The 25064-nt window shown below is 39.1% G+C and overlaps 1 protein-coding gene across 1 annotated transcript in view; it reads left to right on the top strand.

Moving 5' to 3' along the window:
• The window catches only part of kdm5a (lysine (K)-specific demethylase 5A), a 119914-nt gene that overhangs the window by 4235 nt on the left and 90615 nt on the right, over positions 1 to 25064 (top strand). The window contains exons 2-6 of the mRNA XM_041253949.1: positions 3590 to 3667; positions 4791 to 4913; positions 19116 to 19286; positions 22994 to 23245; positions 24663 to 24671. Of these exons, the coding sequence (XP_041109883.1) occupies positions 3590 to 3667; positions 4791 to 4913; positions 19116 to 19286; positions 22994 to 23245; positions 24663 to 24671 (633 nt within the window). The remainder of the gene's footprint in view (positions 1 to 3589; positions 3668 to 4790; positions 4914 to 19115; positions 19287 to 22993; positions 23246 to 24662; positions 24672 to 25064) is intronic.

The raw sequence follows: 25064 nt of genomic DNA, 5'->3' as shown, positions 1-25064 counted from the left end.
AATCAAGGAGATCTAAAATGCTGGACTTGCTACCAGTGTACACTCCGTACGGGGCATTTTATGCTGAAAAGAAAATCTGTCGGGACAATTCTGTTAAATAAGTGAAAATAACAAAATCACAAACCAAGTGACTAAGAATGAAATGCAGTTAGGTTCAGAGCTGAGCAATACAAGTAAATTGTCATCTCTGTTTAAAATAATCAGTCAAGCTATGAAGGTAAAAACAAGTGACATTGTTTTGTAATAAGCAGCTTTTTCTGAGTTTAATTAGGAAACAGAAATACATTTTAAAGGGATGTTATGTGATCAAAAATAAAACCAGAAAACTTCAATCCTTACTTACAAAGGCCTTAATGGTATGGTATCAGTTTATATAAAGGATCTTTTATTCAGGTACTGTATATTCCTCCATGTGATTTAAGAACGGCCTATGCAGGCTTGCTGTGCCTCCCACAAGTGTACATGAAAGGGAAGGGGAAAGACCTTCTAGTTCTTATGCTCTCAGATTGTTGAATGCTTTGCCACTTCATATATGCTGCTGTTCTTCAGTTAATTGATTAGTTTATAAGGTGCACACTGCAAATGCTCTGAATTATCTTACATCTCTGTTAGAGACATGTAACTACCTGTGCAAGATCAAATGATGTGCCTACTTTTAAAATTCCTGATTTGAGATCTGATATCATAAGAACATAAGAAAGTTTATAGACGAGAGGAGGCCATTCGGCCCATCTTGCTCGTTTGGTTGTTAGTAGCTTATTGATCCCAGCACCTCATCTAGCAGCTTCTTGAAGGATCCCAGGGTGTCAGCTTCAACAACATTACTGGGGAGATGGTTCCAGACCCTCACAATTCTCTTTTATAATGTTATTTGTTACCGCCTTCTCCTGCCAGCATCTCTTTGGTTTAAAAAAAAAAAAAAAAAAAAAACTTTTATTGTTAATGTTTTATAATTAACTTGTATACATTTTTTTAAAAAATATATATTTAACATTTATATTGTACCAAATTTCTTTTTATTGATTTTCTTTTTATTCCGCTTATTTTTACAAATGTGTATTTTGTACAGTAGTTGGACATTAAGTTGCGGAGAACATTTTTTATATAATAATTGGGCACTTAAAAAAAAAAAAAAAAAAAAAAAAAAAAAAAAAAGCATCATTATCTTAAATGAAAAACCTGAAATGTTTTTCAATTCACAAGCACATACCAGAATCTATTAAAAAAGTTATCAACAAAAATCCTTCGGAGGAATCGGTTGCTTAGATTTTCCCCCCTATTTTTTAATTTTTTTTTTTTACTAATTGCTACATTAGACTAAATGTTTAAGCCTAGGTATGGAAATAAGCCACAGTGTATAGGTAATAAGGTCAGGTGTGTCTTATTAAACTCATAGTAAAACAAGGAATGTATCAAACTCCTAGGAAGTATGCGTCTTACTCCCGTCACTGTAACTCAGTAACTAATGCATAACTTTAGAAGCACCTGTTCATCTGTTTTGAATATAGCAAATTGACAGAGCTGTAAAATAATTTAGTTATGTCCTCCAGAAAACAACCAGCTAACTTAAAGATATGGCATAATTAGGGCTTCTAGTTTTTGGGTTTTATTTTTGATCATGTGCTGTCCCTTTTAAACATATTTTGAGCTGATTTTGCTTTCTTAATCAAACACTAATTACCAAAGGAAGTTGTTTCTTTTTACCTTCATATCATTGTTTGCGTTAACAAACAATGTTCATTGATCTTACCTGATTCTGTTTCAACCTGCATTTCTTTCTGGCTGTAATCGCAGAATTCAGTTTATTAATTTCCACTGCGGTAGTTTCTAGTAGTGCAGTGCAATTTAAACAATCTGGTATTCTGTTAAGAACATAAGAAAGTTTACAAACGAGAGGAGGCCATTCAGCCCATCTTGCTCATTTGGTTGTTAGTAGCTTATTGATCCCAGAATCTCATCAAGTAGCTTCTTGAGGGATCCTAGAGTGTCAGCTTCAACAACATTATGGCATAACAGCTATTCAGGTTTAAAAAGGAGAGAGGAAAAATACAATGGAAAATAAAAACCAAAAACTAGAAGCCCTAGGCATGATAAACTGGTCAAGCTTTGTGGAGTACAATATTCTCTACTGCAGTGTTTCTCCATCCTGGTATCAGTTACTGAACTAGACCCTTAATTGAACTGATCATTTGCTTGATTAGATCTTTTAATTGTTTTCAGCTATTAAACAGTTGCAGCGTTTAAGTTACTTATAAAATGTTATAACCCACTTGATATCTGTAACTTAAGAGCTGAAAACAATTACAAAGGTCTAATTAAGCAAATGATAAGCTCAATTAAGGGTCTAGTTCGGTAATTGAGAGCTCAGTTGGAATGAAAACCAGCAGACACAGTGGGCCTCCAGGACTAGGGTTGAGAAATGCTGCTCTACTGCAGGGGAAGTCAATAGGCGGACTGCGGTCCGAATCCGGACCGCCAGAACATTTGGACTCGCCTGCCAAGACATAATTCCAATCTGTGTTTTTACTTGCATTCACACTGGAAATGCTGTAATTTCTTTTAAGACACCGTGGCTCTTATGACAGTGTGGTGTGCAAGGGTACAGTAGGTGTCGCTGTGATAGCAAGTAGCAGATACAGTGAACAACAGGAACGAAACAAAATGTACAACAGTAATATTAAAAGCTAAAATGAAATGAAACTGTGTGCATTGCCCGCTGTTGCCTGTTTTACAAGCATCCAAATCAACGTGTATTCGTTTTAGTCTGTATCGTACTACAGACTGGGAAAGCACACAGTATTTAAATGACATGTGTGGGTATTCGTTCTCCAACATGAACATTATTGTATCGATCTCAATTCCTGCAGGCAGGGGTTTCTCAGAGGCGGAGATGACATGCGAACCGGGGACATCCTGCTCTGAATAAGCACAGCACCGATACTGTAGAAAAGGAACCAAGATCGTTACAATACTTTTATTAGTATTCTGTTTTGAGTGATTTATCTTTGCACCTCTACTCTTATTGAGCTCACTTGTATCTCAAGCCTCTTGATGTCCTACCAGTTTTTCCACTTAAGTTACTGTATTAGCTGATTCCACTGAATGTAAAAGTGCTATATATCTCTTTATTATTTCTAAAGGTTTTTATATTTTTATTTTAATTCACTTGAAAGAGATCTGTGCTTTTATTTGCTGCAATAAGCTTTCTTTTTGCAATGGTGAAACACAATGTTAGTTATACACAATTCTGTAGTTTTAGCAGGGAAAGAACAACTGTAGAAATAAGTCAGCAAAAAAAAAGTTTAACAAGAGACTTGTTAAAAAAGCAGACTCATTTTGATACCAAAAAGCAAAAAACTCCTATAAACCAAGTGAAGTCCCAACATGTGTAATAATTAAATGTGTGTAGTTAGTTATGTGTTTGTTTGTGGGTGTGGGACTAGGGGTCAGAGTTAACATGTGCTCTGGACCTTCAGCTTGCTGTAACTGTGAATTTGACTGTCGCACAAAATAATTGACTACTCCTGCGCTACTGTATATATGACACTATCAGCATTTGCTCACATTGTCTGTCTTCTTTTTTTCTCAGGACTGGCAGCCTCCCTTTGCCTGTGATGTGAGGAACTTCCGTTTCAATCCCAGAGTGCAGAGGCTGAATGAACTGGAGGTAATGTTGATGCAAACTACACTGCATTGTTTGTAGGGAGTTTGAGTAGCTCCATAGTTCTGTGATGGTCTCCAGCGTGAGTTGTGGTTTTAACCTTGAAATAGGTCCATATGTGTTAGTCTGGGGTTCTGTTCTAAATCTTAACTCCATTAAAGTGATGGTAGCTAACAGAATACTTCATACATCTTGCCAGCAGTTGTGCATTTGTTGTATAGGATTTGAAAGAAATGTGTTACAGTAAACATGGATTTTTAATCTTTAATCATCATATCTGGTTCTACACTAGGTTAAATAAATATGTTTGTAAGACATGTTTTCAGACAGTGCTGCACTTCCTAAGTAATTTTACTTCAAAGGTAAAAATCCCCACTCCATCAGCTTTTTACCTTTCATCAGACAGCCAGCTGCTTCCACTATTGACAGAGATGCTTTGTCAGTAACATGCTTTGACCCAAAAGACATTGCTGAGATGAAATGACCTAGGAAATGCATGCATAACCAATTTCCTGTGAGTAATGTATGGGAATTGACAACTTTCTTAACCTAGTAACCAGATAAATTTTATAAATAAAATCTAGGTAAGATTATGCATATTTTACATGGCATGCATGCTGTGGAATTTCATCGTACTGACACCTAATCTATATAAGGGCTCATTCACACTGGCACGTTTCCCCATGATATTCCGTTTCCGAGTATGGAACAGAACGTTTGGTCTACAGTGTGAAAGCTCCAAATGTTCCCAGGTACGATTAAAGTAAACCATATTGAGACCACCTGAGGGAGGTGTTCTATGTGCAGTTGCATCCATACTGGGTATGGTTTGCTTATTTTTGCTTCAGTGTGAAAGACAAATGTACTCAGTTCACTTGAGAAGGTCAAGTGTACTAAAGTGTCAGTCTAACCGGTGGAACCGGAAGCGGAAACAGTTGTGCAGTAAATAATAGCAAAAATGGCAAATGGGAATGTTGTGGAGTCCCGAAGAGACAGAAGCACTCATAGAAATATGGGCAGATACTCGCATCCAAATGCTGTTTGACTATACTGGCAAAAGCTTTTTTTTTTTTTTTTTTTTAGGAACCAGTAGCAACAAAAACAGGACTTTTGTTTCTTTGCTTGTTAGGCACTGACCAGAGTGAAGCTGAACTTTCTGGATCAGATTGCAAAGTTCTGGGAGCTACAGGGTTCAATGCTGAGAATCCCTCATGTCGAGAGAAAGATTCTTGATCTGTATCTTCTTAGTAAGGTAAGTTATATTGAATAGTATTCAGCTTGAAATGTCCAGTGTCATTCATCTTCGTGCTGCTTATGTAATTTTATTATGAGTGGTTAACCCCTCTTAGTGGAAAGAAATTGAGCTCACATGGAAGGTGGAATGGGGTGCAAATACACCCCACACACATATATGCAGTTAACTAAATTAAAGAAAAGAAACAACACAAAACAATGGCAGTGTTGCCATGCATTTAGAAACGCCAAATTTTCTGTCCACTGTCATCAGAATGTGACGTAGCCACACACACATCACTCACATTGCTCGCGCTGTAGGAATGGCGCCGTGTCACAAAGACGGCCGGAGTGGGTGGTGTCAGACCAGAGCCAGGAAATAAACAACGAGAGATGGAGTTTGGTGGAGCTGAGCGAATGGCTTCACTCAGCATTTAATGAGTGAACAGAACAGAGAGAAAATAAATGATTGTAACAAACACAAAAACACAGGACACGGCACATTCGCCAAAACAAGAGACAAACAAAACGAACTATCACTACACAAAACACGGTGAGCAGATATTTTAAATACGATTATTCTTATCACAATTATTACCTCCGTTTCCAATCCTGTTCTCCACTCACCGAACACACAACCCAGAGTGGGTGAAAACATACATCTTTTATGCAGCTGTACCGTGACTCGATTGCTAATCAGTCATTCAGTTGGAGTCACGGTACAACTGCACGTGAATTAATAAAGTACAATTTCTCGTGCTCACATACATTTTACTTGCACGTGAAGTGCTGTGCAATCCTCGTGCCTAAATACAAGTATTCATTTTAAACACTCGTGTTACACAGACCCGTTTATTTTACTTTACGTTCGGCTTTCAGTAAAAAGCAATTTACACACCCTTTTAAGTTTACAATGTTTTTGACGGCGTGTGGCAAAGCGCCCGCCCCTGTGTGTATTTTGTGTTATGTCTTGTGTTTCAATGTTGGTGTATAGTCATTGGTACACGGGATATAAACGGGTCTGTGTAACATGAGAGTTTAAAATGTATATTTGTATTTAGGCATGAGGATTGCACAGCACTTCACGTTCAGTTGTACCGAATTATTAATTCACGTGCAGTTGTACCGAGACTCCCATTGAATGATTGACTAGCAATCGAGTCTCGGTACAGCTGCATAAAAGCAGCATGCTTTCACTCACTTGGGGTTGTGTGTTCGGTGTGTGGAGAACAGGTGAGAGAGAGCAGATTTATATTACAATTGCTATGCGGTGCTGGAGTGTCCTGGACATGACGTTAAACTGTATCCGGTTGCGGGTCAGCCTAAAACCTAGAATCGTGGTCAGCAGCGTGATTCTTATCGACTTCTGGCGGATGAGGCACAGCTGCAAAGAGTAACAGCTTTCCAAAGAGTAACAGTAATCTCAGCCACATTTTCCTCAAACCCAAGAGATGTGACTGTGATACAATGTTATGTACCAACTGCTGACAAACCAGATGAAGAAATATAACAGTTCTACAAGGAAGTGGAACATATGCTTGTAGAAATTCCCAAGCAGAACGTATTGGTGATTACAGGGGACTGCAATGCCAGAGTCGGACAAGACGCGGTTGAGAGTGATATTTTTGGGAAATATGGACACAGTGGAAGAAATGACAGGGATCAGACTTTGGTGGACTTCTGTGCTGAACATAAGCTGGTCATCACCAGTACACTGTTCTGCCTACACAACAGGCACAGATACACTTGGGAGAGTCCTGATGGAGTCACCAGATCTCAGATTGACTACATAATGATCAGTAAGCAGCGGACAGTCAGTCAATAATGCACGTACGTGCCTTGGTGCAGACTGTGACTCCGATCACAACCTACTGATGTTGTCTATGCAAATGAGGTCCAAAAAGAAACGGTTCATTAAACAACTATTGTTAGACTTTGAGAAACTCGGAAATGATCATTTCCAACAGCAATATCAACTCAAAGTGACCAACAGGTTTGAACTGGAAAGAGCCGATGAACCACACACTCCAGATGAACTGTGGCAGCAACTGAAAGACGTCATATTGAATTCTGTTAAGGAGACTTTACAGAAGAACTGCAGCAAGCACAAGAACTGGATCTCCAGCGACACTTTCGACTTGATAAGAAAAACGCGTGAAGCAAAAGCAAAGTCCTCTGATAAATATAGAAAACTTTGAAGTGAAGTGCAAAAGATGCTCCGAAAGGACAAGAAAGCAGAGCTCGACATGCTGTGCAGAGAGATGGAAGAGAATGCAAAGAAAGGCAACAGCAGACCCGTCTTCCAAACAATAAAGCAGCTCACCAAACTGTTCCTGCCTCGTACTATAACCATCAAAGACACCACCGGCAAGAAACTCGTCGAACCAGAGAAAGTGAGTCAAAGATGGAACGAATATTACGAGGAACTATACGACGATGATGAGTAGTCCATTCAGATTGATGTTCAAGAAAAAGAGCCACCTCCGCTGAAGGAAGAGCTCAGGCGTGCCATACTAAAATCTGCACCAGGTCCAGATGGCATAACCGTCGAACTGTTCAGGTTTGGTGGGGAGATAACATGAGATGGCATGAGACCTGCGTGAAGGTATGGGAGACTGGGATGTGGCCGGACGAGTGGACACAATCAGTCTTCATTCCACTTCCTAAGAAGGGCGATTTATTCCAATGCAACAACTACAGGACTATTGCATTGGTTTCACATGCTAGCAAGATCCTGTTGAGAGTGATCTTGGAGCGAATGCAATTCAAACTTGAAGGAGAGATTGCCCAAGAACAAGCTGGATTCAGGCCAAAAAGAGGCACGCGTGACCAGATCACAAACCTCCGGATCATTCTGGAAAAAGCAAACGAAAGGAACCAACTGCTGTATTTCTGCTTCATAGATTTCACGAAAGCGTTTGATATGATCCGGCATGATCAGCTCTGGCTAACCATGCTTGAGATGGGTTTCCCACTGCACCTGGTCCAACTGCTTCTGAATCTGTATAGGCAACAGAGTGCTATTGTGAGGACAGCCAATCTCGAGTCAGCTTGGTTCCGAATCCAAAAAGGGGTCCGGCAAGGTTGTAACCTCTTTCCATGTCTGTTCAACATCTTGGCAGAACAGGTGATGCAGAAAGCACTACAAGGTTTTATCGGAGGATTCAGGATTGGTGGGAAGACCATCAGTAACCTCTGGTACACTGACATTGTATTATTAGCCACGACAAACACTGACGAAGTACTTGGGATCATAGTGGATGGCGGAAAGCTAGAGCAGGTGGATTCTTTCGTGTATTTAGGGAGCAGATTAACGAAGGATGCTGACTGCGGGTGAGGTGAAATTGAGGCTGGCTCACCATATCCCCTTGCAGTGCTGTGTGTGTTCATTTGTGGTCTGATGTCGCCACACACGCCATCCTGTTACAGGAAGTCACTAAAGTTTTTACCACTTGAGAAATATAGCCAAACGTAGGCCAATTATTTCTGTATCTGATGCCGAGAGACTGATGTATGCCTTTGTTTCATTTAAAATGGATTATTGTAATGCACTTTTTTTCTGGTGTTCCAAAACTTGTGGTATCCTGCTTACAGCATGTTGAGAACAGCGCCGCTAGAATTCTGACTAAAACCAGGAAAAGTGAACATATTACTAGGGCCACAGATTCTCCATAATCGCGGAATTAGGCATTGGGAAGGGAATTGACATTTTGATAATGGAATTCTGCTTTGCAACTGCACCTTTTTTAAAAAAAAAAAGAAAAAAAAAAATTCCAAACAGTTTTTTACCACTGTTATAAAAAATAATGAATTTCTTTGAAAACTGCACTACCCAGAAACACAGCGTATTTGTATGTTTATTTGGATCATTGCATGACAAGAAAACAGGTGGTTTTGTGGGTGTTAAGCTGATGGACTGTTCTCTGCTGCGGTGCTGTCTGTTTGCTATGTGAGTTGTTGTGTAAAAAAGTTGTATATACAGAAAAGTATCTGGAAAAAAAAAACTGATAGTCAACCCCCCTGATTTAAACAAACAAAACAAACAAAAAAAAACTTAATTGAATTTATGTATTCATTTATATTGCAAATCCGTTACTCCATCACCCGCTCAACACAAGGAAGTTGCACGGTGGTTGAGGTGAAACCTTTAGTTTTATAACTTTTTCTAATTTATCATTAATTCCTTAATAAAACTACGTGCTCGAGTGATTTTTAGTTTTTTCACTCATGTTGCTATAACATGGCTCTCTACTCTAGCTACTGTACTAACAGAAAATCCGGAAAATTGTAGATTCAGCAATGAGTGACCAATAAATACATATTTATTTTACCAACTGTACTAAATGCAAAGCCAGTGTTTATTGTGCTATTAATGTGTCAGTAGTTAAGGAATACAATATGAAAAGGCATTTTGAAAACAAACAAGAAGCTTTTGAAAATACATATCCAGAGGGTACAGTAGTTAGAAGCTCAAAAGTAGAAACGCAGATCTTTGTTATACTGTAAATACGTCATACATTTTAAAATGTTTGTAATAGTACTGTTTAAATTCTCACACTGTTCTATTATTAAAGTACTATTCTTATGGTAAAATGTGTAACTTGTGTTCAATATATGAACATTATGTAATATTATTGCTTAAATGTGCAGAGTAAGATGTCAAAGTAAAAAATGTGCAGAAAAAAATACTTCTAAACAGTGCGTGTGAAAATAAATTGGTACTGACGGGCGCTGAATAAATGGACTGCAAAGGGTTAAAAAAACTAGTTGAAGAGTCCTACTCTAACTAAGGCAACTGTCTGTTCAAGGTATACGAGAAACATATAAGAACATAAGAAAGTTTACAAACGAGAGGAGGCCATTCGGCCCATCTTGCTCGTTTGGTTGTTAGTAGCTTATTGATCCCAAAATCTCATCAAGCAGCTTCTTGAAGGATCCCAGGGTGTCAGCTTCAACAACATTACTGGGGAGTTGATTCCAGACCCTCACAATTCTCTGTGTAAAAAAGTGTCTCCTATTTTCTGTTCTGAATGCCCCTTTTTCTAAACTCCATTTGTGACCCCTGGTCCTTGTTTCTTTTTTCAGGCTGAAAAAGTCCCTTGGGTCGACACTGTCAATACCTTTTAGAATTTTGAATGCTTGAATTAGGTCGCCACGTAGTCTTCTTTGTTCAAGACTGAACAGATTCAATTCTTTTAGCCTGTCTGCATATGACATGCCTTTTAAGCCTGGAATAATTCTGGTCGCTCTTCTTTGCACTCTTTCTAGAGCAGCAATATCTTTTTTATAGCGAGGTGACCAGAACTGCACACAATATTCAAGATGAGGTCTTACAAGTGCATTGTACAGTTTTAACATTACTTCCCTTGATTTAAATTCAACACTTTTCACAATGTATCCGAGTATCTTGTTAGCCTTTTTTATAGCTTCCCCACATTGCCTAGATGAAGACATTTCTGAGTCAACAAAAACTCCTAGGTCTTTTTCATAGATTCCTTCTCCAATTTCAATATCTCCCATATGATATTTATAATGTACATTTTTATTTCCTGCGTGCAGTACCTTACACTTTTCTCTATTAAATGTCATTTGCCATGTGTCTGCCCAGTTCTGAATCTTGTCTAGATCATTTTGAATGACCTTTGCTGCTGCAACAGTGTTTGCCACTCCTCCTACTTTTGTGTCGTCTGCAAATTTAACAAGTTTGCTTACTATACCAGAATCTAAATCATTAATGTAGATTAGGAATAGCAGAGGACCTAATACTGATCCCTGTGGTACACCGCTGGTTACCACACTCCATTCTGAGGTTTTTCCTCTAATCAGTACTTTCTGTTTTCTACATGTTAACCACTCCCTAATCCATGTACATGCGTTTCCTTGAATCCCAACTGCGTTCAGTTTGAGAATTAATCTTTTGTGCGGGACTTTGTCAAAAGCTTTCTGGAAATCTAAATAAACCATGTCATATGCTTTGCAATTATCCATTATCGATGTTGCATCCTCAAAAAAATCAAGCAAGTTAGTTAGGCACGATCTCCCTTTCCTAAAACCATGTTGACTGTCTCCCAGGACCCTGTTACCATATAGGTAATTTTCCATTTTGGATCTTATTATAGTTTCCATAAGTTTGCATATAATAGAAGTCAGGCTTACTGGTCTGTAGTTACCTGGTTCAGTTTTGTTTCCCTTTTTGTGGATCGGTATTACGTTTGCAATTTTCCAGTCTGTCGGTACCACCCCTGTGTCAAGAGACTGCTGCATGATCTTGGTTAGCGGTTTGTAAATTACTTCTTTCATTTCTTTGAGTACTACTGGGAGGATCTCATCCGGCCCAGGGGATTTGTTTATTTTAAGAGCTCCTAGTCCCTTTAACACTTCTGCCTCAGTTATGCTAAAGTTATTTAAAACTGGATAGGAACTGGATGACATGTGGGGCATGTTGTCAGTATCTTCCTTTGTAAAAACTTGTGAAAAGTAATCATTTAACATATTTGCTATTTTTTTTTCTTCCTCTACGATTTTGCCATTTGTATCTCTTAAACATTTAATCTCCTCTTTGAATGTTCTCTTGCTGTTGTAATATTGGAAAAACATTTTGGAATTGGTTTTAGCTCCCTTAGCAATGTTCATTTCTATTTCTCTCTTGGCCTTTCTAACTTCCTTTTTGACTTGCATTTGCAGTTCTGTGTACTCTTTCTGCGTACTTTCTTTTTGGTCCTTTTTTAATGCTCTGTAAAGTGCCTTTTTTCGCTGAATATTTTTTTTAATTGATCTATTAAACCATTTTGGCAATTTAGTTTTACATTTAGATTTGTCTACTTTAGGGATATAATTGTTTTGCGCCTCTAGTACTACATTTTTGAAGAACAACCATCCTTCTTCTGTGGGTGTTTTCTCTATTTTACTCCAATCTACTTCTGTTAGTCTCTGTTTCATACCTTCATAGTTTGCTTTTCTAAAATTGTAAACCTTAGCTTTAGTCTTTACTTTTGAGGATTTAAAAAACACTTCAAATGAGACCATGTTGTGGTCTGAGTTTGCCAGTGGTTCTCTGACCTCTGTTTTAGTTATTCTATCTTCGTTATTTGAAAAGACTAAATCAAGGCATGCCTCCCCTCTAGTGGGTGCCTTCACAAATTGTGTTAGGAAGCAGTCATTTGTCATTTCCACCATTTCTATTTCATCCTTCGCGCTACCCACCGGGTTTTCCCATTTTATTTGGGGGAAGTTGAAATCCCCCATTAGTATGGCTTCTCCTTTGCTACACACATTTCTAATGTCATTGTATAACAGATTATTGTGCTCACCGTCTGAATCTGGCGGTCTATAGCATGCTCCTATTATTATGCCTTTTGAATTTTTGTCTGTTATTCTGACCCATATTGATTCGGTTTTATTTTCTTTGTCCAGGTTTAACACCTGGGCTTCAAGACTGTTTCTTATGTATAGCGCTACCCCTCCTCCTCTTCTGTCCTGCCTGTCTTTCCTATACAGTGTATACCCACAAATATTATATTCGTCCCCATCACTCTCAGATAACCACGTTTCTGTAACACCTATCACATCATAGTTACCTGTTAGTGCAGTAGCTTCAAGTTCTAGAATTTTGTTTCTGATACTTCTAGCATTTAGATAAATACATTTAATGGTTGTCTTACCTGAGTTGTTGTTCTTGTTTTGATGCAGTCTCCCTTCTGTTTTTTTGTTGATTTCTCCCCCCTTCCTTTCTAGTTTAAATGCTTCCGAACCTGCTCGAGGATCTTTTCTCCAAGTAGACTGGTTCCCTTGTTATTTAAATGCAGTCCATCCCGTCTATACAGATAGTCCTCGTTGTAGAAAGTGGTCCAATGATCAAGATAGGTGAAGCCTTCCCGTGTGCACCACGTCTTCAACCATTCGTTTTGATTAATTATTTCCAGCTGTCCATATGGTCCTTTGCAAGGTGCGGGTAGTATACCAGAAAATACCACAGTTTTGGTTTTCTCTTTTAATTTCCTTCCTAGCTCTCTGAATTTGTTTTGCAGGGATTTTGGTCTGTCTCTTCCAATGTTGTTTGTACCGATGTGGACGACTACTACCGGGTCGTCTCCTGTTCGTTCTAGGAGCCTGTCCACGTTCTCAGTGATGTGCTTGACCGAGGCTCCCGGAAGGCAGCACACTGTTGTAGTAAGGGGGTCCAAACTGCGAACTGAACTTGCTGTGTTTCTCAATATGGAGTCCCCAACAATCATGACCTCCCTTCTTTTTGCTGTCTGGTCACCACTGTCAATAGGGTCCTGGATGTTGTTCCTTTCATTCTCTTGTTGTTGGTTCTGCTCATCAAAATTCTGAAGTGACTCAAATCTGTTGGTTGTTTTGATTTCTGGTGGTTGTGTTTGACGAAGTTTCTTTTTTTCCCTGCTTCTGCCTACCTGAACCCAGCTGTTCTGACCTTCTATCTCCCTGGTGGCTTTCAGTCTGTTAGGGGTGATGCAGACTTCCATGAATTGTGGGTGTGCCAGTTCCTCAAGATCCTGTTGCTGTCTCACTTCTTCCAGCTCCATTTCTAGCATACTTACTAGTTTATGCTAATCCTGGATCGCGCAGCACTTTACGCACACTTGGTTTAGCTCCGCTGGGTTTTCTCGGATTTCCCACATCAAGCAGGTGTCACAGATTACAGGCTTGAAGACCATGTTGAGGTTTTTTTTTTTTGAAGTTTAGTTTCTTCTGCAGCTGTCAACCTGCTTTCCAACTGCTTCGAAACTGCTCTGTACTTTTCCACGCCTGTACTTCTCCCACTCGCTGTCGCTTCCACTCGCTGTCGCTGGGAAGACTGCCTCGTTTAACTGCGTTGTTCTGCTGTGCTGTCGGCTCCTCCCCTCGCCCGTGTCTCAAAACGGCGCTGAATTTGAATCAGCTGCTCCGAGTTTCAGCTTGTTTGTTATCAGAAAAACACACGCGGCTGTTTGACTTTGAGCTGCTGCTGTGTTTCCCCGATGTCCTCTGATTAAAGCAATTCAAGATGCAATTTCTCCTTTCTGCTTCGAAACTGCTCTGTACTTTTCCACGCCTGTACTTCTCCCACTCGCTGTCGCTTCCACTCGCTGTCGCTTCCACAAGCAGTTTCACAGCAAGTACAGCATAAACCAGTCTGTGTTGTTACAGATGAAACTACAGATTGGAGAGAAGTGCCCTGAACATTGTATTTGATTTGTAATTTTATGAAAATTGTATATTTTTGTAATATCCCTCAATTTCGACTAGTCTGTGTATTGTAATGCCAGCAATAAGCAGTTTTTTCCAAACGTCTATTTGTTGACTGATCTACAGTACATTGTTGCTAGTGGACTGCTTTAAGAAATGTTTTTCCTGAAAACTACAGTATCAGGGACTTTTAAATAAAAAAAAGGAATTCAATAGATTTTTAATGTAAAAATGTTTTATGTTCAAATTACGTTGTTGATTCTTAATAAATTGATAAAAATGGAATTGGCCATTCCCAAGAATGGAAAATCAGGAACCTTATATTACCCCTGTTTTTGCCTCTTTACACTGGTTCTCTGTGCAGTATAGAATTGATTTTAAGATTTTGCTGCTGACTTGCAAGGCCCTGAATGAATTAGCACTTAGTTATTTGCAGGAGTTGCTGACCCTGTCCCATCCACCTCCTGTTGAAGAGGGTCATCCTCACAGTAGCATATCGCCATTTTCTTTCGAAATCAGGTCAGCTGGAGACACGACCTCGAAGGGTAATGGCTGTCATTCCTTTCAAGTAGAATGACAACCATTACTGAATGTACCAAAGCTGTTGTGGCTCCAGATTACTGACAATACAGCCTTACGGCGATAGCCTCAGAGCCCTCATGATGCCTAAGGGCATGCTGCCTGCGACACCCTAGAGCCCAGAGAGGGCCTCGCTCAGTTTGCAACATCAAGGCAGTAAAAACGCGCAAATGTCTGACTACCTGTCCATGTAGCAGCATTGCAATGCTTATCCAAAAAGGCGCCATGAAAGAGAGCCCACGGTCGCTTGGCCCCTAGTAGAATAGGCCGTAATGTCCCCTGGCATGGTGGAGTCCGTCTGTTCATACGCCAAGCATATGGCATCTGCTGGCCAGTGCGCTAGACGTTGCTTCGATAGCGCTTGACCGCTAGAACGGGACCTATAGCAGACAAACAGCTGGTTGGACTGTCTGCAGGATACTGTCCTATCCAGGTAACAGCGCAGAGTCCAAACTGGGCAAAACATGTGCTGTCTACGTTCCTCCTCTGACTCATGCGGTGGAGGTCTGAAAGTTTCCAAAACCACTGGTTGGTTAATATGGAATGATGAGACCACCTTTGGCAAAAAGTCTGGGCTTGTTCTAAATGATACCTGCAAGTCATTTACAGTGAAAGCCATGCATGTGTGATCGATGGACAGCGTGTGAAGCTCACTTACTCTTCTGGCAGACATAACAGCTAATAAAAACACTACTTCAAGGGAAACAGGGCACAGCTCTGCTAAAGCCATGGGCTCAAATGGGGGACCTGTAAGGACCCGCAGCACCAGTTCCAGATCCCACTTAGGGACCATGCTTTTAATCGGAGGACGGAGCCTCCGAGCGCCTTTAAGAAATTGCCCTGCCAGGAAGTGTGCCACAGGGGACACAGTGTCAGTTATATAGTGTCACACTGATATTGCTGCCAGGTAGACCTTCAGAGTGGATGTGGATTTTCCTGCATCAAACAGGTGTTGTAAGAAAGTTAGGATTGTCTCAATAGGGCAGGTCACTTGATCGTGACCCTCAGGAATGCACCAGTCTTGGGAATTACTTTCCATTTATAAGAATACTGGGCTCTAGTGCTAGGCTCCCTAGCAGACTGTAGTGTCTCTACCGCTGCAACTGGCAAACCTCGTTTGAATAGACCGCTTCATTCAATGGCCAGACCCAGAGTTGGAGCTGGGCTGGGTTCGGGTGCCATAATAACCCCTCCGCTTGGCTCAGGAGGTCCTTGCGTAGCGGGAGCTGCCACGGTTTTCCCAACATGTTGGAGAAGAGAGCAAACCAGTGGCGCCTCGGCCAATATGGGGAAGCTATAAAAAAAGGCCAACAAGATGCTTGGATGTAGTGTCAAAAGTGTTGAATTTAAATCAAGGGAAGTAATGTTAAAACTCTACAATGCACTAGTAAGACCTCATCATGAATATTGTGTGCAGTTCTGGTCACCTCATTACAAAACGATATTGCTGTTGTAGAAAGTGCAAAGAAGATCGACCAGAATTATTCTGGGTTTAAAAGGCATGTCATATGCAGACAGGCTAAAAGAATTGAATCTATTGAATCTTGAACAAAGACGACTACCACTGCGACCTAATTCAAGCATTCAAAATTCTAAAAGGTATTGACAGTGTGGACGCAAGGGACTTTTTCAGCCTGAAAAAAGAAACAAGGACCAGGGGTCACAAATTGAGATTAGACAAAGGGGCATTTGGAACAGAAAATAGGAGGCACTTTTTTACACAGAGAATCGTGAGGGTCTGGAACCAACTCCAAGGTAATGTTGTTGAAGCTGACCCCCTGGGATCCTTCAAGAAGCTGATTGATGAGATTCTGGGATCAATAAGCTACTAACAACCAAAGAAGCAAGATGGTCCGAATGGCTTCCTCTCGTTTGTAAACTTTCTTATGTTTTTATGTTCTTAACCTACAGAAACTGATGAATTTTTCCAGAAATCATGTGAATCACTACAATTTAACGCAGATGGAGGCGCTTAACTTGGTGTGTGATTTTGAAGGTGATTGGTTACACCTGAGCTAATCCAACCAAGCTATTTCATTTTTTATTTATAATAAATTTTCTACAAAACTTTAGAATATTATTTTCACTTGGATGTTGTGGGGTAGGATGTGTAGATAAAAAAAAAAAAAAAAAATAAAAAAATGCATTTTAATTCCAGGGTATAAGGCAACAAAAGGTTATAATTTTGAAAGGGGGTGCAGACTTTCTATAGGCACTGTATACAATCTATATAAAAATCATGACACAACATTTTCAGGAATTTCAGAATTACGTGGTTACCTTTTTTTTTTTTTGTCCCATGAGATTCTGACTTGCTCTAAAGCAGTGCAATTTTTGTCACAGATGGTTTTCCATAGAGACCACTGTGAGTGTGCATGCATAATCCAGTTTTGTTTAGGGCTGTAATTAAGCCTCTAAATAGAAGTCGATTAATTGGACATACAAAATCGTATCGTTCAAATAAATATGGATGATTGTACCATCCACATATATTTTTGCTCCATTCCTCTTCTACCAACATGATTATTTTTAATGTCATTGCTGTTAAGTAAAAGCTTGTGCACAGCAATTGAGTGAAAGGGTTAATTACGCCTTGGTAGCGTCAGGAGAGAAAAAAAAAAAAAATTTGCACAAACCTAAAACATATTTAACATACTACAGGGGTGTTACTAAAATATGTATTTCAAACAGATTACAGTCATTTGGAATGTAATCTATATAAACTAGACAAGAGTTTATGGAAATCAGTACAGTACACCCTTGCTATAAGAACCCTGTTTGGGTCCAAAGCCTTTTGTTCGCTAGTAAAAGGACAATCCAAAACTAACAATATAAGCTGCTGGCGTAAATTAAGGAACTTGACTTGGATAAGGCATTAGCTAAATTGTTAATGTTAGTGCTGTTTTACTCTTTGATTTTCTTTATTATTACAGTATTTGTCACTACTAGCACTAATAATAATAATAGCAACGAGATTGTGAATAAAAGTAGAATTACAAGTACAGTATCTATTTGTGGCATGCTGCTGCATCCAGTATTCTAGCTAGATCCTATTCATTGAAGAATACAGTAGCACCCCCTCCCAAAAAAAAAGCGCATTAACAAAGTTTCAGTTTTATTTCAATTGCAAATGTTAATTGAAATCTTAGTTCCTTATTTAAAAATAAATAATATCAATGTTGCATTGCTTTGCCGTGCTGGCTGCATAGAGCTGTAAGAGCCAACATCAGCAGTAGTTTTTTTTTTTTTTTTTTTTTCTTTTTTTAGCTGCACTCGGTACTGTAAGTTACAAGCAGGCACCATACATTTAAAATAAAATTACCGGTACGTTTTATTAATCATATTAAAGAAATGAAAAAAGCGATGTCAGCATGCTACATGCTAAATCCGAGTCAGTGATAAGAATAACTATTGTATTTTTATTTATTTTTTTTCCTGGGTTGGGAAATAACGTTAACGATTTAATAAAGGTAATAACAAAATGTGAATCTTGATGAGCAGAGTACTGTAGCTTGTAATTCCAGTCTGTAACTTTGTTTAAAAAAAATCATAGCCTTCAATATAAAAGTATATACTTTGGCTGTCGTAGTGTCCATTTTACCCTTCGTTTCACTGGAGCAGACAGTCACGTGACATATACCAGTTTGCTTGAGTTGCCAGGGGTGTTACACGGGGCAATCCTCTCGATTTGGTCACAAGCGTCACCCCGGAAATCACTTAGACATTACCAATGAAAAACAATGATCCCTCTAAACGTATTTTACTGGGATGATCTGCGAGGGGAATCTCGATTGAGAAACCGCTGTTTGATTAAAGCACAGAACGTTATCTTGTTATAGAGTAAAAAATCAGATTGCGCGTTGGGCAAGCAGCCATAAAAAAACACGTTGTCTGACAGATTTTATGGGTTGTCCTGGAACGACTGCGGATACGCCCTTTTATTTTTTTATTTTATTTTTTCCCCGCTTTCGTTCAGCCATTGAAAGGTTTTCTCTGCTTTTTCTGGAGAAAAGACGACCAGAGACCTGTGCTTTACGTCTTTTTGATGATATTGGACAGGGTCCGTCATTGGATTGGAAAGGGAAAATTGTAATGTCCGACATAGGACCACAAGGGTTAATCTCATATATCACACTGAGCTCTTTTTCATTTTCAATTTTTTTAAATGTCGTGCAAATTCTGGTGAGCCGGTAAGTAAATGCAAGCTATTTTTTTCATTTGTAGCGAATACGAATATACGATTTTTGATTCCAGATACATGTCAAAAGATATTCGTTCGACTATTCTGATATTTGTCTGAGCACTAGGATGGGAGATACTTTTGCTCTATTTGTTGATATGGTAAATCAAAAGCGCCATTATGAGTAAATGAATAGTTTTTATTATTTCTGTGTTTTAGGTTGTTCCCGTCTATGCAACTTATGTATAAAACTGCATTTAATTTGTTCTGTAGATTGTGTCCAGCGAGGGTGGTTTTGAGACCGTCTGTAAGGAGAAAAGATGGTCTAAGGTAGCTAACCGGATGGGGTATCCCCCAGGAAAAGGAACAGGCTCTCTTCTGCGCTCCCACTTTGAGAGGATCCTCTTCCCTTATGAGCTGTTCCAGTGCGGGGCCACGCTATCGGTAACAATGAGTGGTGTGTGTGTGTGTGTGTGTGTGTGTGTGTGTGTGTATACTGGTATGTGCTTCGGAACCAGAGTGAACTACTGACAATGCAGAAAATCCTAGTAATGTCTGCCACTGCTTTTGAACCACTTGTATAATCTCTTAGCTTCTCAAATCTGGTCAGTTGTATTAAGTATATAATCAGGGTTTCTCTTTTTTTAGTGTTTTACTCCAACTGAGACACGCAAGTCTTTTTCAAAGCAGAAGTGTCATCTTTATTAATGTAAAACAGTTACGCATAATGATTGTAATAGTGCGTCCAGCATAAAATACTTTCTTTTTTATTGTAGATTTAATAAAGATTAGTTGCTTATGTTGCGTTCTCGTTTGCATGTTCTGTTTGCAAATGAAAAATGAAGGCTTGGCTGATTTTAAAAGCCTATATTTGTTTTACAGAAAAAAAAAGTAAATTAAACCAATTTTACTTTTATTAACACGTTTCTCAGTTGCCAATAATAATATACACACTAATGGCTTAACATTTATCAGTTTAATTTTGAAAGGAGAGTATAGAAGTTTGGTTAAAACACAGAAAATTAGAAGCCCTATATATATTACACGAAATTCTCTCATGGTGGTTGCCTTTCTATTAAAGACTCGGTACCTGGGAGCTTCCGAGTGGCGCATCCAGTAAAAGCACTCGCCTAGAGTGCAGGCTGCGTCTATAGTCTGGATGTCGCTGGTTCGAGTCCAGGCTATTCCTTTGCCGACCGGTGACGGAAGATCCCTGGGGGCGGCGCACAATTGGCAGAGCCTGTTGAGAGTGATGGGGATGAAATATAATATTTATGGGTATACACTGTATAGGAAAGACAGGCAGGACAGAAGAGGTGGAGGGGTAGCACTATACATAAGAAATAGTCTTGAAGCCCGGGAGTTAAACCTGGACAAAGAAAATAAAGCTGAATCAATATGGGTCAGAATAACAGACAAAAATTCAAAGGGCATAATAATAGGAGCATACTATACACCTCCAGATTCAGACGCCGAGCAAAATAACCTGTTATACAATGACGTTAGGAGTGCGTGTACGAGAAGCCATACTAATGGGGGATTTCAGCTTCCCCCCATATAATGGGAAAACCTGGTGGCGAGCACAACGGACTAAATTAAAATGGTGGAAATGACAAATGACTGCTTCCTAACACAATTTGTCAAGGTACTGACTAGAGGGGAGGCATGTCTTGATTTAGTCTTTTCAAATAACGAAAGACAGAAGAGGTCGGAGAACCACTGGCAAACTCTGACCACAACATGGTCTCATTTTGAAGTGCTTTTTAAAACCCCAAAAGAAATGACTTAAAGCTAAGGTTTACAATTTTAGAAAAGCAAACTGTGACGGTATGAAACAGAGACTAACAGAGGTAGATTGGAGTAAAATAGAGAAAACATCCACAGAAAAAGGATGCCTGTTCTTCAAAAATGTAGTATTAGAGGTGCAAAACAATTACATTCCTAAAGTAGACAAATCTAAATGTAAAACTAAAATTGCCAAAATGGTTTAATAGATCAATTTAAAAAAAGATTCAGCGAAAAAAGGCACTTTACGGACCAAAAACAAAGTATGCAGAAAGAGTACATGGAACTGCAAACGGAAGTCAAAAAGGAAGTTAGAAAGGCCAAGAGAAAAATAGAAATGAACATTGCTAAGGGAGCTAAAACTAATTCCAAAATGTTTTTCCAATATTACAACCTCAAGAGAACATTCAAAGAGGAGATTAAATGTCTAAGAGATATAAATGGCAAAATCAACGACGAAGAAAAAAAATAGCAAATATATTAAATGATTACTTTTCACAAGTTTTTACAAAGGAGGATTCGTGCAACATGCCCCACATGTCAACCTGTTCTTACCCAGTTTTAAATAACTTTAGCATAACCGAACTTATGGAAACTATAATAAGATCCAAAGTGGAAAATTACCTATATGGTAACAGTGTCTTGGGAGACAGTCAACGTGGTTCTAGTAAAGGGAGATTGTGTCTAACTAACCTGCTCGATATTTTTGAGGATGTAACATCGATAATGGATAATTGCAAAGCATATGACATGGTTTATTTAGATTTCCAGAAAGCTTTTGACAAAGTCCTGCATAAAAGATTAATTCTTAAACTGAACGCAGTTGGGATTCAATGGAACACATGGAGTACCACAGGGATCAATATTAAAGGTCCTCTGCTATTCCTAATCTACATTAATGATTTAGATTCTGGTATAGTAAGCAAACTTGTTAAATTCGGAGACGACACAAAAATAGGAGTGGCAAACACTGTTTTAGCAGCAAACGTCATTCAAACTGATCTAGACAAGATTTAGAACTGGGAAAACACATGGCAAATGACATTTAATAGAGAAAAGTGTAAGGTACTGCACGCAGGAAATAAATGTACATTATAAATATATGAGAGATACTGAAATTGGAGAAGGAATCTATGAAAAAGACCTAGGAGTTTTTGTTGATTCAGAAATGTCTTCATCTAGACAATGTGGGGAAGCTATAAAAAAGGCCAACAAGATGCTCGGATATATTGTGAGTAGTGTTGAATTTAAATCAAGGGAAATAATGTTAAAACTATACAATGCATTAATAAGACCTTATCTAGAATATTATGTTCAGTTCTGGTCACCTCGCTACAAAAAGGATATTGCTGCTCTAGAAAGAGTGCAAAGAAGAGCGACTAGAATTATTCTGGGTTTAAAAGGCATGTCATATGCAGACAGGCTAAAATAATTGAATCTATTCAGTCTTGAACAAAGAAGACTACACGGCGACCTAATTCAAGCATTCGTATTGACAATGTCGACCCAAGGGACTTTTTTGACCTGAAAAAAGCAACAAGGACCAGGGGTCACAAATGGAGATTAGACAAAGGGGCATTCAGAACAGAAAATAGGAGGCACTTTTTTACACAGAGAATTGTGAGGGTCTGGAATCAACTCCCCAGTAATGTTGTTGAACCGTTTTTGTCTTTGCCCCTCCAGAGTCAGTGTAGGGGCGGTAGCTGTGAGCTGAGCTAAACAAAATAATTGGACACTACTAAATTGAGGAGAAAACAACAAAAAACTAATTGGTGACTACTAAATTAAAAAAAAAAAAGACCCATTATCATAGTTTAACCTCCATATTGTCATGTTGCAAATTTATGTGATGTGTTTTCAAGGTCCATGGTCCTGAACACAGTCAAGAATAAAAAGATAAATAAAGGCAAAAAATTCAATAAAAAAGCAAGTCTTGTCTACACATCCAATAGATCATACAGATGTTGTTATAATTTCTAGAGACATGCTACTTGCTCTCAACTACATGCTGCTGAACTGTAGTTGTAGTTGATCACAATTCAGTGCAAAGATGATGAATTGAATTTAGTAGTGTAAAATATTGCTGTGCTGTTTTAAATTTTGCATTGCTATTTTGTACCACAGCTTAAAACTGTGTACACAAACGTATGTATATGTGCGCATGTGTATACATGTACTATCCTGTATACTTCTCATTTATTTTATATATATATATATATATATAAAAATAAATAAATATAGAGTGAGTAAATGTTCAAAGTGTTTTGCACCTTCATTCTGTCCGGGCTGGAAGTGCAGCATTGGGGAGGGATGGGCTTGCCGGCTGCACCTCTAATCCCACCTCGCTCTGCTCTCGGGCCCTGCAGGGAATCCACAAGCTGGCCGAAGGGAACGAGGACAGAGAGGAGGAGGATGAGGAGGAGGAGGAGGAGGACGAGGAAGATGAAGAGGATGGGGGTGAGGAAAAGCAGGAGGAAGAGGCAGTAGAGGAGGAAGAAGAGAAGCTGAGCGAAGGGTCTCAATGTCCGCACAAAGACCCCATACTTCAAGGAAACAACCCTCGCGAGCGAAGATCGAGGCACCTGAGGTCCTCAGAGGTAATGACAGGAATACCAGTGGTGTGAAGGTTCTCTTTAGAAATCTAAAAGGGACAGGGCACTGTTTGTATTAGCCAGGTCGCTTGAATCGTGGAGGTGAAGCTATTCATTGATGCTCTGTTGCCTTTGAGGTTTTGGTAGCTTCATACACAACTGGTTCTTAAACAAGCGGTATTTATTATTGGTTTTAAATAGATGTCCTACCATATCTCAAATTTGTAACGGTGGTTATTATTGATCAGGTAACAAAAGTCATACAATCTGTTATTTAATCAGTTAAAGGAGTGCTATAGTAATTATATCTAGTTTATTAACATGGTCCCTCTTTTGCTGTGAATCTTTTGGTTCAAGTTTTCTTTATTCAGGATTTGTAGATACTGCTAAAACAACAATTACAAGTAGACTGTTGGCGTGAGTTTCAACTACAACACATGATCAGGTCCCAGGAGTTAGGTACTAGTTAGGTTAGGTCTTATATCGGCATATTCCACAGAATAGTATACAAGAACCAAAAGATCTTTAACAGAAGAAAAGGGGGTTAGTTATCATACTGTTAGTAGTAATAAGATGTAGGTAAGTGGATTTTCAGATCTTTAGGAACACATTTTAAAATATGATACAGTATTACAATGCTAATAAAACAGAATTAAGATTGATGTTTGTTTTTATAGGTTTTATCGTATGTTTTTCCATTGTTGATGAAATTCAAGTATATCCAAAGTACAGGGTGATTAGAAAGTAAGTTTACCACATCAGCGCACCATGGGGGTGATGTAAGGATACATGCAAAGTGATTTGCAGGTACAAAACCCGTATTAAAAGCATATTTAGCAGCAGTAAAGTCTGATTTTACCGGCTGCTAAACATGCGGCTATGTAAATTAAAATTATACTGAAATGAAGAAAAGAGCTGGGAACTGGGCAGGATCTGGATACTAAGAGGGTGCAAACATTATAAAGTGATGTAAGGATTTTGCCTTGACTTAGGCATTGCTGACCCTCCAAAAATTTTACAAGGCTCAAACCATTCTAGAAGCGAATAACCAAGAGCTGTATAAAAGCCTACACCTGCAAGAGACCTGTCATTGGCTTCAGGATGGCTGCTGTAGGATACATCCTGATGCGGTGACACTTGGCTCTTGTTGCGGAGAGACAGGAACATGTTCGGAGGAGAAGGCGTGATTGTCTCACTTCACATTCTTGACCTCATAGCTGAATTGAGGGATGAACTAGACCAGTGGTCCTCAAAGTGGTGCCCTCGAGCAAATCGTGCCTGCGAAGCCAGGCCATAGTGCCCACGGCAGCTGTTCTTAAATTATGGGTTGTGAACACTTCTGGCGTGCAGTACAATCAACCAATTGAATATCTGCATTGTCTCTGCGACAGCCCAATCATAAGTTAGCTGGGTGGGACATAAACTGTGTCTGTTTCACTTGCAGGTACCGACAGTAAGTTTAACCAATAAGAGAGTCAAATATCTGCCAAGTTTTACGCAGCTGTCGACTCTTAAGCAAGAGAGGCTGTTCATGGTATTCTGCATGAAAATTGAAGGCGAATGAGTAGCCATTGGGAAAGTGAGAGATCTGACAGCTGTCCAATCATTCGTGAGCAGAGGCGGGGTGTTAATGTGCCGAGTAAGCACTGAATTTCGCCGACTTATTGAGAAATATTTTGGTGTTTTGAATTAAGTTTCCTCTCCATATATTGTTTAATTTTCACCAGACAAGGGAAACACCGTAGTCGATTTAGTTACAAATCCAATTTCTCTGAATAATTGTACTGGAGATGAGCGATCTTTAAAACAGAGTAGTGTTGACAAATTTGAAACAACACGAGACGAT

The sequence above is a fragment of the Polyodon spathula genome, chromosome 7, assembly GCF_017654505.1.
Source record: "Polyodon spathula isolate WHYD16114869_AA chromosome 7, ASM1765450v1, whole genome shotgun sequence".
Lineage (NCBI taxonomy): Eukaryota > Metazoa > Chordata > Actinopteri > Acipenseriformes > Polyodontidae > Polyodon > Polyodon spathula.
Note: the sequence above shows the minus strand (reverse complement) of the source record. Positions and strands in the feature narration are given on the sequence as shown.